The sequence below is a fragment of the Symphalangus syndactylus genome, chromosome 19 (genome assembly GCF_028878055.3).
Source record: "Symphalangus syndactylus isolate Jambi chromosome 19, NHGRI_mSymSyn1-v2.1_pri, whole genome shotgun sequence".
Taxonomy (NCBI): Eukaryota; Metazoa; Chordata; class Mammalia; order Primates; family Hylobatidae; genus Symphalangus; species Symphalangus syndactylus.
In genome coordinates this window covers 57,520,741-57,538,001 of record NC_072434.2, presented here as the reverse complement: position 1 = coordinate 57,538,001, position 17,261 = coordinate 57,520,741, and the positions used below count along the sequence as shown (strand labels likewise).

Genomic DNA, 17,261 nt, shown 5'->3' with positions numbered 1-17,261 from the left:
AGTATTGTATTAGTCCATTTTCACACCACTGATAGAGACATACCCGAGACTGGACAATTTGCAAAAGAAGGAGGTTTAACTGGACTTAGAGTTCCACGGGGCTGGGGAAGCCTCACAATCATGGCAGAAGGCAAGCAGGAGCAAGTCATGTCTTATATGGACGGCAGCAGGCAAAGAGAGAATGAGGAAGATGCAAAAGCGGAAACTCCTGATAGAACCATCAGATCTCGTGAGACTTATTCACTACCACAAGAACAATATGGGGATAACTGCCCCCATGATTCAATTATCTCCCACCGGATCCCTCGCACAACACGTGGACATGGGAATTATGGGAGCATAATTCAAGATGAGATGTGGGTGGGGACACAGAGGTTTCCAAACCTTATCAAATATCAAATCAAATTATACCCAGTTTAAATTTGTAGCAGACCATTTCCTAATATTTTACTAAGTACTTTTCCACAACATTCCCTACTCTGTCAGAAATTCCTAGGATAGTTGGAGGTCCTTATGGGTATAAGCTATACTGAAAAAGCAATCCAAGTGACTCTGATCTGATGCTGGCCATCCCTAGCAACTCTTTAGAACCACTGGAATAGGTTATAAACCCCTTAAAAGCAGGAGCTGTATCTTAGTTCTCAGAAGCCAGAAGAGAGCCAAAGACATTCAATAGATTGCTTAGTGTTGAACAAATAGTTACCATACTACTGTTGCTTTCCTCCTCCTACTCCCACTCCACATACTTTATTTTGGGAGGAGAAAGGAGAAAAAATAAACAGTGTCTCAATAGCTTTACTTCAAAATAAACTCACTTGGATTAATAGTGTCATCATTAATCATTATTATAGAAATAAATGAAATAAATGTGACAATTTGAAACAAAAACAACACTAAAAGTCAGTTTTCTGCTTTAATTATACTGTGACATGTTTTCTCTTTTCTCTCTTTCCTCTCCAGAAATGACATTCTCTGCAAATCTTCTCCTTACTAAAGTAGAGCTCACCTAAGTGATGTAACAAAACTACATAAAAACAGACTGGCAAACAGTCCTACTAAAGGCTTAAAAAGGGTTTGTTTCTTTTAGCATCCACTATGTTCTTTCCTGTGTGCAGTATTTTTCTATGTGAGCTAAAGAAAAAACATAAAGCAAAGGAAGTGGTACAGAATACCAAAGTTCAAATTTAATGTGTTATATCCAAAATTGTATACATTATAAAGACACCAGCAATAGCTCAAAAAATGTTCCTTCCCACCAACTGTAATACAAGGTAAACACTGTGACAGAAATCTGCCAAAAGACTACAAAAAAATTTATGCTATTTTCAAGCTATGGTGTAGGGTATTTTAGGCAAAAGTAGATTTAAGAGACTATTTGAGAAGCACGAATGGGGGAAATGTGTTCCAAAATGGTGATGCAAATAAATATTTTCCAGATCAGATTCTTTGATTCAGTTTAGTATCTCCTGTGTCAAGTGTTTCCCTGAACTTTTCAGGAAACACAGAAAACCAGAACCTGCTCTCAAAAGACTCAATTTAGGCCGGGCGCAGTGGCTCATGCCTATAATCCCAGTACTTTGGGAGGCCAAAGCAGGTGGATCACAAGGTTAGGAGTTTGAGACCAGCCTGGCCAAGATGGTGAAACCCTATCTCTACTAAAAATACAAAAATTAGCTGGGTGCAGTGGCGGGCACCTGAAATCCCAGCTACTCGGGAGGCTGACGCAGGAGAATCCCTTGAACCCGGGAGGCAGATATTGCAGTGAGCCGAGATCATGCTACCACACTCTAGCCTGGGTGACAGAGCAAGACTCCGTCTCAAAAAAAAAAAAAAAAAAGACTCAATTTAATATGGTGACAAAGGAACAATGCCAATGCAATGAGATAAATGCTATGACAGAGGTACGAAAGGGTTTCTATTCAAACTCAAGAAGGGACATTTAACTAGGAGGAAGGGAAGAAAGAATGAGAGGAGGTATAATGGAAGGCATCAATTTCTAACAGAAAACCATTAGCAAGAGTGATTAACAGTACAGGTGGTATGTTAGCATTCAGTCTCTTGGGACTTGCTGGACTTAAGGAAGGAGGATGTTCCTACCCTATCTCTGCCAACTGCAAGGCTGTGTTAAATCTATATTGTAGTGAAAGGATCAAGTGCAAGGATCAAATTGATAGCACACACGCAGTGCTATGGAATAGCCCACTATGACAAGAGGTGAGAGAGGAGGGCATGCCAGGCAGGAGAAAACACACATGCACAGGCAAGGAGTCATAAGAGGATCTAGCAAATTTTAAAACTGATCTCCTTTTTAAGTATCCTCTAAGAGTGCATCAATATTCACTGTGCTTTATTTTTGCATTCATTAAAATATATAACCTAAGGCAAGTGTTATATTTTCAGTATATTTACACCATTCCAAGGTATATTTCAAAATGTTTAACTTCAAACCTGCAAGTATGTAATACATCCCAGTTGATATTTGCCATCATTACCGTGTTTGATACACAGAGAACGAAAAGGCTATTTTAAGAAACTAAACTACACACATCTGAAACAGAAAATTATTAAATTAGGTGGTATACTGTTTCAAGCGATCTGTATACGGACTTTTTTTTCTTTTTTTTTTTTTTTTTTTGAGATGGAGTCTCACTCTGTCACCCAAGTTGCAGTGCAGTGGTGCCATCTCGGCTCACTGCAAACTCCGCCTCCCAGGTTCAAGCAATTCTCCTGCCTCAGCCTCCTGAATAGCTGGGACTACAGGCGCCCACTACCACACCCAGCTAATTGTTGTATTTTCAGTAGAGACGGGGTTTCACCCTGTTGATCAGGCTGGTCTCAAACTCCTGACTTCAGGTGATCCACCTGCTTCGGCCTCCCAAAGTGCTGTGATTACAGGCGTGAGCCACCACACCTGGCCTGTATACCGACTCTTAAAGCTTATTTTAAAAATATTCAATACCATGTGCAACTGTGGATAGACTCAGGCAGGGGATCACTTGTACAACGATGCTAGTTGAGAGACAGACACAGCACTTTCACAAGTGATAGCAATTGCTCAATCTTCCTTTCCTCAACTCCTACCATCTTTATGAACTTACGAATAACTGAAGTTAAAAAGTACCTAATGATAAAGGAAGATAAACTATAGAATCAACACTTTTGAGCGTGAGTACAGTAATACATTTTAAGTGAGAGAGATCACATTCGTAAAACTTTTACTATCGTATATTGTAATTGTTCTATTTATTAGTTCCTGTTGTTAATCTCTTACTGTGCCCAATTTATATATTAAACTTTATCACAGGTATGTATATAAAGGAAAACACAACATATATAGGGTTTAGTACTATCTGTGGTTTTCCGCATCCTCTGGGGTTCTCGGAATCCATCCCCCACAGATAGGGGAGACACTAGTGTATATCTAACAAAGGAAACGTGATGATCAAATAGAGAAAGTTTATGAGGAAGGATATATTAAAGATAACCTACAGTCAAAGACTTCCTCAGGTCAGAAGAACACTCTGGTAAAGTAAACAAAAGACATCTCAAGAGGCAGAAGGCTGGGTTCCTTTTCTGACTCTGCTGAGCCAAGAGTCAAGGTCCTCCTCCTCAAGCTGACAAGACTTACCACCAACAGATCTCCATGGCCCCAGCTCTGAAACAAATAATCAATTTTAATCCTTAAAGTTTCAACTGCTAGTTCTGCTTACTGGAATAAGGAGAGGGAAATGCAGGAAATATTGTCAGTTCTACAGATAATTGTGCTGTTCTATGAAGTATATCTTGCTAAGTAGTCTTAATATTCCTCTCTCATATTACAATCACTATGGACTGGGAGAATACAAGGTAACCGCATCATTTCTGATCTTTGATCTTCCTTAATAGATGCTTAAAATTCCTCTACCACAGGCATGTTCTATACTTCAACCATAAAAAGCTCAAAGTATTAGAAAGCAAACAGAACTTGCTTGTTATTCTCTAAAGGTGTCAGTATATCTGCACATATCATGAACCAATTGTTTTAATAGTATAAGTCATATATTTTTGGCTGACATAATTCAACACAGAGAGTCTGGCTGCTCAATAGCCACCTGAGATTTTCTCAAAATTAAATACATTACATACATGTGTGTACATGTGTGCATACAAAATATTTTAGTTGTTAACTAGGGAATTATAGGATGATCTGCTGCTACTCTAACTCACCAAAATATTTCAAAATGAAGTAGACATCATGAGAAGTGTATTACTAAAAGAAAAAGCATTAACATTTTCCAAGTTTTAGCACAGTTCATTCCAATATAAAACTGACCACAAAAGCAAAATACTTATAATAAACTAAGCAATCCTCATGTTATTGATGCCAGACAGGTTTTTATTTACAGAGTTACTGCTATTTCCACCTCAAGTCTTTCTAAAATTACCAACATTTCTCTAATTTTTTTTTTATTATCAACAATCATTAAGAGATTTTTAGCCTAAAATAATACCAGTTCCTAAAGCAATTTCTCTTTTTGGGAAAAACTGATACACTTACGCTTTTAGGATAAAAAATAATGTCATTTCATTAAAATAATTAACATCACTCTAAAAGATACTAGTTGAGAGAATCATCAAACTACTAATATGAAACATCTAACAGGGAAATAAATACACATTCTGTATATTCCATGACACTAAAGAAATACTGCTTGAAAAAAATATCATTTGGTTTCTTGGCAATGGATACCACTATGGATCAAATTACATCACAAAAAATCCTAGAGGCACTATACAAATACTTTTGATACACAGATTTAAGCTTTCATATTTAACCCACAACTCTTCAAGACCTCTCTCTAGTTTCTGAAATAGAGTATTAAGATTTATTAGACTTGGGGCATACGAAATCAACCAGCCTTGAAATTATAACAGAGAAGAAATATGTCTGATTTGTTCACCATTGTATTCATTTCTAACATCTAGCTCAGTGCCTAGAACACAATAAATTCTCAATAAAAACTTACTGAATGGTTATTTTGTTAAACTGGGTCATGGCTGTTTTGCTGCTCTGACATTTTCAGTATAATGCCTATTCTTACCATTTGAATTTGATCTAAACCATTATTTAATTTAAATCTAGTTTTTATTCTGAGAACTCTTCATTTTCTACTTAATAAAAACAATAGAAATAGCAGTTCCACCTTCTTAAAAATGTGCAAACAGACATGAAAGTACATTAAAGTATATAAATGACAGAAAGAAAGTTAAGTAACAGATGAGACTGTGAGTGCAACTACCAATGGCCCCACAATGAGTAATACTGCTACAGGTCACAGGAACAGAAGTCACCAGGGAAGGCCATGTCAGCCAAGTGTGTGTTTCCATTCCATCCCTTTGGCCAAAAAAGGGGCTCTAAACATAGCTGTTTTCAAAATATAGTCACCACAGAACTTTGAGAGTCTTCAAAAGCTGGCAGATAATCTAAAGGTCAATCAAAATACACACTGGAGTCATATATAACAATGTCCTAAAAACAATTAGCGAGGCAAAATGCTGTGAGATATGGGGGCAGGACAAGGGAAGCATGCAGAAAAGGAACAGAAGGGGCAGGAAAGGCAACTAAATAGAAGCTCCATTAAAGTTTAAACTGTGACTCAAATTCGAAAAGTCCTGCTGAATTGCATCTTCTGAGCCAGTTTTCTTAAAGCTAGAAATAACTACATAACATAATAGTCAAATGTGAATTCTAGATTTAAAACAAATAGCTCCCAATGATGTGCTAGGAAGCAGTATACTTTTTTCCATATTTCAATTAGATAAAAAGCAAATTAAATCTTTTTTATATTTCATTTTCCTCATTAGCAAAGTTTTTGAATAATTTTAGAGTCTGCAAAATTTTCCTAAGAATTATGCAAAACTTTAATCTTTTTAACTACTCTCATTTAAACACAGTTTGGTTTGCTTTTAATTTTAATAAAGTTTATGTACTTTTAAAAACTCATGAAAGAAAAATTCTAAAACACAGAAAAATAGGGAGAGTATAGCCCCATCACCCCAAAATAACAGTATTAATATTTTAGTACAAGCTTATTTTCAAAATTAAGTATGCATATTTACATGTATACATGAGAGGCCCCACAGCTCTTAATTTCTTAAAGGAGTCAATGAATGAAAAAAATTAAGCATTTTAGATCTAGTCTAAGATGATGCCCATTTTATAGAGGAGAAAATGGAGTTTCGGAAAGGAAAACTGACTTGCCAAGCAATAGCAAGAAACAGAACCCTGAACAGAAAGGTACAGTCTCCCAAATCCTGGGCTGAATACTCTTTCAAATACCATGAGATGTTTTATTTCATTTCATTTAAGATTTTCTTTGCATCCAACCACTGAGTCATCTCTTTATCCAATTAAATATTATTGTGAGCCAGGAGTACTAAGGACACAGAGATAAAAATAGTCCTGCTCAATGCCTAATGGGAATTATCAATACACACATGCAAACAGAAAATTTTTTAACTGAAATGTTTTACTTGGTGTACATGCAAAATGTAGTGGGAGAATGTAGTGGTGTAAGACAAGTGTTCCTTATAGAGAAGTGGCAATTGAGCTAACCTTGAAGAATGACTTAGTGTTAGGCAGAAGAGATATCAGGGAGTAGGAATGAGAATGGGAAAATAGCAGCTAAACTGCAAAAGAGCTTAGAACAGGAAAGCAGGAAATAAGACCAGATAGGTAAGTCTGGAGACTTTGAAAGAAAAGGAGTTTAGGTTTTACCTATACGAGATGAGGAACCACAAAACCATTTTACCAAGATTATTCCACAATTAAAACTTGTAGAGAAATCATTTCTTGTGCCAGTGAATGGCAAACAGTTAAAAAAAAAAAAAAAAAAAAGGGTGGGGAGGGGGGCATGAGCCAAAACCAGAGTAGTAACAGTGAGGATAGAGTGAAGGGACATGAAAAATATTTAGGATTAGAATAGGCTATTCCATAAAAAAGAGAGCAAGGAGTCTAGAATAACACAGACAATTAATAATAGTGTTGCTATTCACAGAGTGCCTTCATATTTTCTAGGATCTGAAATACATCTTAAATTGCTACCAAGGCCGGGCATGGTGGCTGGCTCACACCTGTAATCTCAGCACTTGGGGAGGCTGAGGCGGGCAGATCGCCTGAGCTGAGGAGTTCGAGACCAGCCTGTGCAACATGGTGAAACCCCGTATCTACAAAAAAGAATACAAAAATTGGCCAGGTATGGTGGCACACACCTGTGGTCCCAGCTACTTGAGAGGCTGCGGTGGGGAGAATCACTTGAGCCTAGGAGGTGGAGGCTACGATCAGCCAAAATCGCCTCACTGCATTGCAGCCTAGGTGACAGAGTGAGACCCTGTCTCAAAAACCAAAACAAAATAATAAAATTGTTACCAAAATGCTTCACACTATAGATTACCAACTATAGTTCTCAAAAAGCAATTAATGTTCAACCAAAATTGGTAATATAGAGGAAATGGAAAGGGAAAAAAAAAAAGGAAATGCTGAACTGTTTATGAAAAGCTGGGTTTTGACAGCACATGAAGCAGAAACTGAAAAGTCTTGGATTTGAATTTCTGACCAACAAGTCTTTCTTACAAAGATTTTAATTTCAGAAATAATTTTGGAAACCTACTGATACAGGAGTTAAGTACAAATGGCTCTCTGTATCCATGGGTTCCATATCGGCAGATTCAACCAACTGCAAATCAAAATTATTTGAAGAAAAAATTAAAAATAAGAATACAACAATAAAAAATACAAACAAGAAACAATATGATGTAACAACTGTATACACAGCATTTCCATTGTATTAGGTATTACGAGTAATCTAGAGATGACTTAAAGTATACGGGAAGATGTGTGTAGGTTAGATGGAAACACTAGGGACTTGAGCACGGCAGGGTGGTGTCCGGAACCAGCCCCCTATGGCTATCAAGGGACAACTGTATCGTGTTGCTTAGTAAGTAATGGTTTTATAAAATATTCTTGATATAAACTTAAGTGAAAGTATAATAAATAATGTCAAATGAATTTCACAATACAAATAACTGGCTTGATGCTACAGGAAAGCAAATTGTGTGCTGGAACAACTACTTGTTAGTGTTTATCTTTAGAAGTGGAAAGCCTTTGGTGAGTACCTAAAATATTAATTATTTTTTAAGAGAACAATCACATCTTCAACTCAGCCCTTTAAAAGATTCCACAGACTGCTGCATCATGGCTGAAGCATTTTAATTTCTGGAAAGATTGTAAGAATAAAGTTAGCTCTTCAGAGAAAATAAAAACAAATCAAATCTACGGTTATATATTCCATTAACTAGCTTAAGGTAATCACCTCTAAAACTGGATTCTACTTCTCACACATAACACACACAGAGAAATAAAAAATGGAAGCAACCAATGGTGGGAGCCAGGTTTCTCACTAGCGGACAAACAAGTGACCCTGTAAACATACTATAAAAACAAAATGGTTATAAAATACTTCGCTAAAACTCACCACAGAGATTATCTACAAAAACAATAATGTTGGCCAGGTTCGGAGGCTCACACCTGTAATCCCAGCATTTTGGGAGGCCAAGGTAGGCAGATCACTTGAGGCCAGAAGTTTGAGACCAGCCTGGCCAACATGGTGAAACCCCGTCTCTACTAAAAATACGAAAATCAGCTGGACGTGGTTGGTGCATGCCTGTAATCCTAGCTACTTGGGAGGTTGAGGCAGGAGAATCACTTGAACCTGGAAGGTGGAGGTTGCAGTGAGCTGAGATCACACCACTGCACCCCAGCCTGGGTGACAAAACTATACTCTGTCTCAAAATAATAAAACAAAACAAAAAACAGTGCTGGGCACGGTGGTTCACAGCTGTAATCCCAGCACTTTGGGAGGCCGAGGCAGGCACATCACAAGGTCAGGAGTTCGAGACCAGCCTGGCCAACATGGTGAAACCCCATTTCTACAAAAAACACAAAAATTAGCAGAGCGTGGTGGCAGGCACCTGTAATCCCAGCTACTTGGGAGGCTGAGGCAGAAGAATCGCTTGAAACTGGAAGGCGGACGTTGCAGTGGGCCAAGATCATGCCACTGCACTCCAGCCTGGGCGAAAGAGCAAAACTCCATCTCAAAAAAAAAAAAACAAACAAACAAAAAAAAAATCAAGCCAATAATGTCACCTACTATCACCTATTATCAATATGAGCTTAACAAAAATTTTTATGTCAGCTGTGACTGAAAAATGTGATAACACTAAACAATAAAAATTCCTATGATTAAAAAAATGAAAAATACAAGCTTAAAAACGGAAGTAAAACTCCCTAGAAAAAAAGGGAGGAAAAAAACATTTACTCTTTTGAAAATGAAGCACAACTCTCTTAGTCATACCTCTGCAATCTAGTATCGTGACTGCAATGTCCTCACATCCGAATTTTCCAGGTGTCTGAGGCCTACTTCTTTATCCGTCCAACTTTTTTTTTTTTTTAAGGAAAACCTTTCTAAAATATATTATACATTCCTGACCCTTCTTAAGCAGACCACACTGGAACCTCTTCTTGACTGTGACATCATTGAAAACACAGTTATCCTCTCAGGGCCATGAAACACATAAAGCTGTTTCAAATCACCCTACACAAATCGGCTAGTGTGATTTGGTTGAGTCGGCTTTTAAAGCTTTCCTGTTCCCTCCTTGACCACTAAGCTGCTACTGTCACTTCTCACTATTGTCAAATGAGCTTGTATCTAAGAGCTCATCACCTTGTGTTTAGACTGCCATAAAACCATTCTAATTTGATAGGAAACCTAATATTGAAACTTGTTTGAACCGTATTTTTTTTTTTAAGTTTAAACACGAATGAAATGCATGAGCTTTAGTGCACTTAGAGCGCTTAGTGAGTGGAGTGCATGAGCTTTAATGCACGTATGAAGGTGTTCTGAAATGGTTCAATCTTATGTGTTTACTTCTTATTTCTCTCTGTGGTTCCATATAAGGAAAATTTCCAGGAAAACTGAACTCCAGATTTCAGATTCTACTAAATCTTTTTAATATTTTCTTATTAAAAGTAAAAAAACGCCCTCCTTCACACTCAGATCAAGTAAATGGTATATGATACTATAGGCAGTAAGTATAAAAATACTTAAGTATATGGACATATTTTTCTATTAACATTAAAACCTTTTCCTCAAATTGCTAAAACATTACATTTGCTTTTCTAACACTGAAATTGTTTTCAAAATTTAAGCTAACAATATTATTATGCTGTATAAAGCTGTCACAACCTACTATGATTTCACTAAAACCACACTCACACACAAAAGGTACTCCCTTCATGCCAAATTACATTCATTCTAAAAGTGAATGGGCAGGTAATTACAAGGTGAGACTCCAACCATTAGATTAACTCACAGACCTAATTCCCAAAGGAGATATATATACATATACTGGATCAGAAAGAAATTCTTATTTAAAAATTAGGCTATGCTGATTCATCTTTAATTCCCTATTTTTATTTCATCTACTTTCAACCGATTTGGGAAATTATTTCATTTTTTTACTCTAAAGCCTTTAAAGGGCCTTTTTTTTTTTTTAATTTACCAAATCACAGTAATTCATAAACCACAGGTCATGTATTCAAATCACTAATAGTTAACTAAAAGCTACTCATTTGATATTTACTCCACACTCATACTAGGATTGTTGTATTTTAGGAAAAGAATAACATGAATTTTACCATAAACCTTAATTATACACATTATAATTACCACTTACTACCAAAGGGGAAAAAAAGACAGGAATGAGGTCAGTTAAGGAACTACAAATTAATATGCTTTTTATTTTTATGTGACTTAGATATATTACAGCAGGACCAACTTTGGGGCTCTAAACTTAAAAAACAAAAAAGCAATGAAATCTTGAAAGTACTTCTGACAAAATAATACCTCCAGAAAGAACATCCACATTAAAACAGGAACAAAACAAGGAGTTCACAATGTTTATCGGATCACAGTATTAAATGTCACTTCTGGGAATATTAACAGCACTAGACAGCTAAGAAAGGTATTTCCTCAGTTAATATGAAATCTCCTTCCAAAAACTTCCATTTTAGTATTTTCTAAAGACAAACTTAATGAATAAGGTATTCATTATAGTATTAATGTATGATGGTATTTCTTATGGATAAGGTACATTTCATAATTGTTAAGTTCTGTGAGATGCACAGGATACCTGGTTCAGATTTCTACTGATCCCCTGGAGAGATTACAAAGGCCCAACTCTTCTCGTTGTGTAGAGAACAGAACCAATTGGTAGGCACTTGGCAGGCCAGAGGAGTTTACATTAGCCATGCAGTAAAGAGTGAAGAATTCCGACAGGGGGGTGGTTAAAAATCAGAATAAGTTATTTAGAGCAGCTGTGAGAGCTCACTCTCTTTAATAATAGAACAGACTCTTATGTGCCGTGGAATGATTTTGAAGTAATGCTATTCAAAATCAAAACTGGACAGCTTCTCAAAGTCCCTTCCAGACCCAGAGACCAAGAACATTTACATCCAACAATACTAGTGAGAACCAAACACATCTCTTCTGCAAAACACTATCTTTACTTAATTGGAGGATATTAACAAGGTGGCTTTCTAGGCAGTTCTGTGTTTTGCTAGGTATCTGGGTCTTTTTTATCTGCATTCTCCTTGCTTCTACTGAACCGGAAGTTAACAGCTTTCACTGTTCAAATATTAATTTTTAAACCAAACCCTAATTACAGCAGGGCCTCAAACTGATTTACCTAACTAGCTACATGACCTTGGGCAGTCATTTCTTGTAAAATGAGAGGCTTGGACTAAGACCCACTAGCATGTTTGTTCTGTTCACCACTCTACTCCCCGCCCCTGGGACAGGAAGGCATTAAGAGAAAGCCATTGCTATCCCCAAACTACAAATATAAAAAAACTTAAGTCATTTCTTTCTTTTCTAATCAGTTAGATTTTATTCTGTTTTTCCCATTTTTAAAGAAGACAATGACACCGAAATTTCCTATGCAGCAAATAGAAATGTATATAATTTAAAATAAGGTCTTCAGTTTTTAGAAATAAAAAGGATTAACTATGTAATAGCTGACAATCTTCACCCAGTTTTTTTCCTCTTTTCTTCCTTCCCTTTAACCCATTACTGTGTCCCATTCCTTTTTCCTTTGAAAGAGAGCCCGAAAGAGTGCAGGACTTAGAGCAAAAGGGCCTGAGTACTAGCCCCACCTCTTCTATTAACTGACTCTGTGGGGACAAGCCACTTCCCCTTTGGGGCCTGAAAGGCTGCATCTGTTAAACAAGGGAGCTGCACTAATTATTAATTTCTAAAGTATGCTTCTCTTTAAAAAATCTGATTCACCTTATATTCTACCCATTATTCGATTCCTAATGCCTTGATTGGTGCTCACCACATCATTGCACAGTAGCCTTAAAATCTGTCTTTCCCTCATTATTTTTCCTTACTATCCATACTGTTACCAAACAAATTTAATCCTAAAACCATGAGTTGAGCAGAGTGAAAGGCACATTGGCTTTGAAGTCAAAGAGACCTGGGTTCAAATTCAGCCTCTGCCACCCACTACATAATCGTATCCCTAAAAAGCCTACGTTAACTCTCTCACCAAGGGTTAAATAAACTGTATAACGAACCTAAGACAGGGCCTGACACCCTGTAGATGCTGGATAATATTTATTACCTTTCCCTATTTCCCAAGATCAAGAGCCTCAGTTTCCCACTGTGTACACCAAGGATGACCAAGAAGTTCCATAGGTGGTATGCATTAATATTATGAAACCACAGAGGCACATTCCGCGTTAAAAATGTTTCCAAAAGGCTCCTGTGTGTCAGCAAAGTCTCAGCCTGCCAACCTCTGCCAATATACTTCGTGGATAAAGCAGCCTCAGTCACCAGCTCCTCTTGAACTCTCAAAAGTAAACGGTGCAGCCTCCCTCCCCCAGGCCAAATCCACAGGTCTAGGAGAAATGAGGACTTGATGCACTGCTTTGAAAAGATGGAGATTTTATGGATTTTAATTTACCGCAAACCAAACTCCTTAGCCTGCCATTCACATAAGAAGCCACTCCCAATTCTTTGTACTTGTATGTACTGGCAGTAAGCTAAGGTTAGCGCTAATGTTAACATGAATGCACCAAGCACTGTAATTTAAATTGATTTTCCAATCACAGGAAACTAAAAGGTATGACAAAAGAAAAAAAGAATCAAATTTCTCACATAATGAGGATACATTGAGCTTTGCAGAGTTATACAAACACCTTCTGAAAAAGCAACGGCTTTCTTCTTGATTTCAAAACTGGGTCAAAAACTAGAAGGAACGAGGGAGGAGTGATAGGAACTGCCAATGAGAAGCTGATTTCTTAAAGTGACTGAAGTATGGTTACTCAATTATACGGGAATTTTTAAAAATTCCCAAACTAGGAATAATAACAATCTTTATTTCCATATACTAGTCAACGATACAGCTGAGTTAGTGGGTTACAACAGGGCAATCTAGCAACTGTGTCAAAGTGTGGAAGCCAAAGAAATCTTGTGCAGAAACCTGTTTTTTTTTTAAGTGCCACCTTCTTGTTCAAGCTACTTCAGCCCGAGGAACTGTTGCAAAAGCATACAATTAAAAGGATATAACACTGCTCAGGAAAAAGTGTTTCAAAAGGCTTAGCTTCACTAAGCTTAATTCTTCATTAAGAACGAACCAAATTCGTATCTCTACCTAATAACGCAGTCCCAATAATTTGAGATCTGTGCTTTTCTGTGGTCAGGCCAAGCTGCTCTACTGGCCCCTGAAATGAACTACTACCCAACGAATCTGACCAAAATTCCTGCCATGAGCTACTATGTTTCTGCAAAGTAATTATTCAAAAGCACTGCTGCTTCTGGTCGATCTTTTTTCTTTATTGTAGGAGAGTCCGTTTTCTTCCCCCACGTTCCTCGCTCACACCCCAAACTAAACAGGCATAGTCTTCTCCACCTAGACTTGAGGTCTCTGATCAAAGCCATTAGCCTCAAGACTCCTCCTCCAACCCCACTGCGCTCCCACCCTGTTCCGCGCCCCTCTGCATAGCACCCTCAGTATGACTACAATCTCTTTCCCCGGTCTAGTTTTCTCTCATTTCTGACCTTATCGATGACCAGTACTCCCTCTTTACCCAGAGATACCCTGGTCCCAGCTCTATCTTCCAATTTCAGTCCCCATCCCTGCCTAGACCCTCCTCAGCTCCCACCCCTGCCCAGGCCTCCCACCTCTGCCCTCTCACTGCAATCCCCACTGCTCTAATACCTGATCTTATTCAAGTCCAGTGCCCACAACCCAGACTTTATTCAAGTCCTCATTCCTGGCCGCGGCCCCTTCCCTCTTCATTTTAAATCCTACTCAATGCCCCCTCTTTCTCACCCTTGGCTAAAACCCCAACCTCATTCCTAACCCCAACAGTTTTCCTGTGATCCTGTCAAAGACCACTACTCTGGCCGGCCCACACCGCTTTTTCTGACTCTGAGCCTGGTGCCTCCGCCAATCCTTCACTAAAAACTCGTGCCACAAAATCTCCGACCTAGCCTAGTGCACTAGTACCCCATATCCGATCTCCTACTGCACGCATCCTTCCCACTATATGCTCAAGTGTCTGTCTTCCCATCTCGGATGATAGCTCTGGAGCCTCCCCCCATCGTCGGCGTGCATAGCCGGAGGCCTAAGGGACCCCTCCTCACCCCAACCCACAGCTCTGCTCCGCATCCCTAATTCCCTTTCACACAACTCTCCTAAGGGTCCCTCTCCCCACTTACCCCCAATCAAGTGACTTCGGTTCCCAACTGGAGCCTGGGGCTTCTCTCTCTCTCTACCCTGCCCCCACTAAAGCCCCCGTCGAATGCCCTCTCCCCACACCAAGCCCCGCGGGGTGTGTCCCCTCCCAGGAACTCCAGCCCAGTGGCTTCCCACAGAGGTCTGGGGTTGCCCCTCTTCACCTCCGCGTCCACCACCTCGTGGTAGGCGGGCGGGGGGTCGAAGCCGCCCCCGCCTCCGGTGCTCCCGCCGCGGGAGGGGCCGCCGCCGCCGCCGTCACCTCCGCCGTCGCCCCGCGGGCCCCCGCCGGGCCCAGGGCTGGGGCCACCGCCGCTGTCCATGGGCTCGTAGCCGCCGTAGTCGAGGCCCGGCCGCTCGTTGGTGAGCAGCGCCACGGCCTCGTTGATGTCGTTCTTGGCCAGGCGCAGGGCCTTGCGGATGGTGGCGGGTTCTGAGAAGCCCATGCACAGCAGCGTGGTCATGTGCTGCTCCTCCTCCGATTCCATGGCTTGGGCCTCCGGGCCGCCCCGGCCAGCGCACGGCGAAGCTACGGGTCCCGGGCCTGGCGGGCCGCGCAGCGCACCCTCCGCGCCGCCTCCGCGCCCAGGTTGGCCCCTGGGTTCGTGCTCCGCAGCCGCCTGGCCAGTCTGGGTGCGGGCTTGGGTCCTGCGAGCCGAGCTAGGGCAGTGGGGCGCTCAGGCGCGGCGACGGCCCGGCCCAGCCCTGCGCGCCGCCATGTTGGCCTCCTCCCCCTCCGCCTCCTCCTCCCCGGGCCGCGGGGCCGCGCCTCCGCTCCCGGAAGCGGCACGGGAGGCGACGGTGCTCGCCGTTGACAGGCTAGGGGTGGCGGCGGCGTATTCTGTTTGTTTTAAATGAAGGAGCGCAGGGAGGGGCCGCGCCGCGGAGCGTGCCTAAGGTGAAAGGGCTGCCGCGCAGCCAGGCAGAGGCGAGGGCGGCTCCTCCATCGTCGCCACCGCTCGCCCGTTTCGCCGGCAACAGGTTCCCCCGGGACGGGAGGGGCCGCAGCGCCGCGCAGCTCGCGGCGCTGAACGTCGCCGAAATCCCTTGGCCGGCCGAGCCTTCGCGGCCGCGACGCGGCTTCTCTCCCTCCGAGTCCCCCGAGCCTCTCCGAGCCCCCGATGGACTTCCCCTCTCTGGCCGGCGCCGCCCGACCCGCCTCCCCATCCTAGAGGGAATTCCCTGCGCCGCAGCTGTGAGGCACCTTCACCCCGGCCTGAAATGCACCGCAGTGCTGAAGGAAATCCATCTTCATCCCACGCAGATTCACCCGCAACGCTGCCTGAATACGCCTCGCTGCCCACAGAAATTCTTGCCCAAACCAGACGCGTGGACCACCCGAGATGAAATTCACCCTCACTAACACCCGCCAGCCCTTGCCGAAATCACCCTAAACCCGTTGAAATTAATTCCCAGCCGTCCGAATTTTCCTTCCAACATTGACCACCTGTCTCCGCCAAGCCGACTGAACTCGACCGAACTCTTACCCTGAAAGCCCCTGAGAGTCCAAAATATATTTTTCTAGCCCGAAATCTAAATCCCAGTTCTCTGTACGATAAACCTCCAGAAACCTAGACTCTGTTACTTCCTTCGGCCACAGACTCGTTCGAACATCGTGGACATCACCTTCCCACGTTTTTACCGCAGTCTTTGGCTCCGATTCTTTGTCCCTGCCTCTTGGGCAGCATCCTATCCCTGTTTCTTTCCACCTTTGAGGATTCCTCTACCCCTTTAAAGGCCTGCTTTCTTTGCTTTCTCTTCTCACCTTTGGCATTGGCAGTCTGGGGTCATATCTTTAGTTCCCTTGACTCCACCATCTAAGCCAAGGGTGTCCAATCTTTTGGCTTCCCTGGGCTACATTGGAAAGAGAAAAATTGCCTTGGACCACACATAAAATATACTAACGCTAATGATAGCTGATGAAATTTTTTAAAAATCTCATCATGTTTTAAGAAGTTTACCAATTTGTGCTGAGCCGCATTCAAAGCCGTCCTGGGCCTAAGTCCTTGCTATTTTTCCTCTTCAATTTCCTTCAATTCATAGTTCTCTACTTTATTTTCCCACCCTTTCCCAAGATTCGGATATCTATTCCTTCATTCTTGCTGAGTTCATCTCCTATGCCTATTCCTACATACTTGCTGAGTTCATCTTCTAATGTCCTCATCCTGGTTTCTTCCTGAACCTGAAATCCAGCTAACCTTACGTTTTCATCCCATCAAACCCCTGCTGTTGCGAGCCCAGCACTCACGAAGATCTCCACATACACCAAATATTAAATTAGTGCCAGTACCCAGACATTGTCTCTGCACTCTGCTGGGCATATTTTCCCCTGGACCACGAATCCTTCGTACCTAGTAACTTGCCACCTATGTTTATAAATACCAGCAATTTGATTTAGAGGGTGAATTTGTCACTATTGTTTA

At 41.1% G+C, this 17,261-nt stretch overlaps 1 protein-coding gene across 4 annotated transcripts in view; it reads right to left on the bottom strand.

Annotated features, from left to right (window-relative positions):
• The window catches only part of USP24 (ubiquitin specific peptidase 24), a 148,363-nt gene extending 132,053 nt beyond the window's left edge, over window positions 1–16,310 (bottom strand). For 3 of the 4 annotated variants that reach the window (XM_055235279.2, XM_055235280.2, XM_063613890.1), the window contains exon 1: window positions 15,003–16,310. In XM_055235279.2, the coding sequence (XP_055091254.1) occupies window positions 15,003–15,326 (324 nt within the window). In that variant the 5' untranslated portion in view covers window positions 15,327–16,310. Of the gene's footprint in view, window positions 1–14,822; window positions 14,861–15,002 lie in introns of those variants that run through there. The other variant, XM_055235281.2, reaches the window with a different exon arrangement.
• Between the last annotated feature and the right edge of the window lie 951 nt (window positions 16,311–17,261).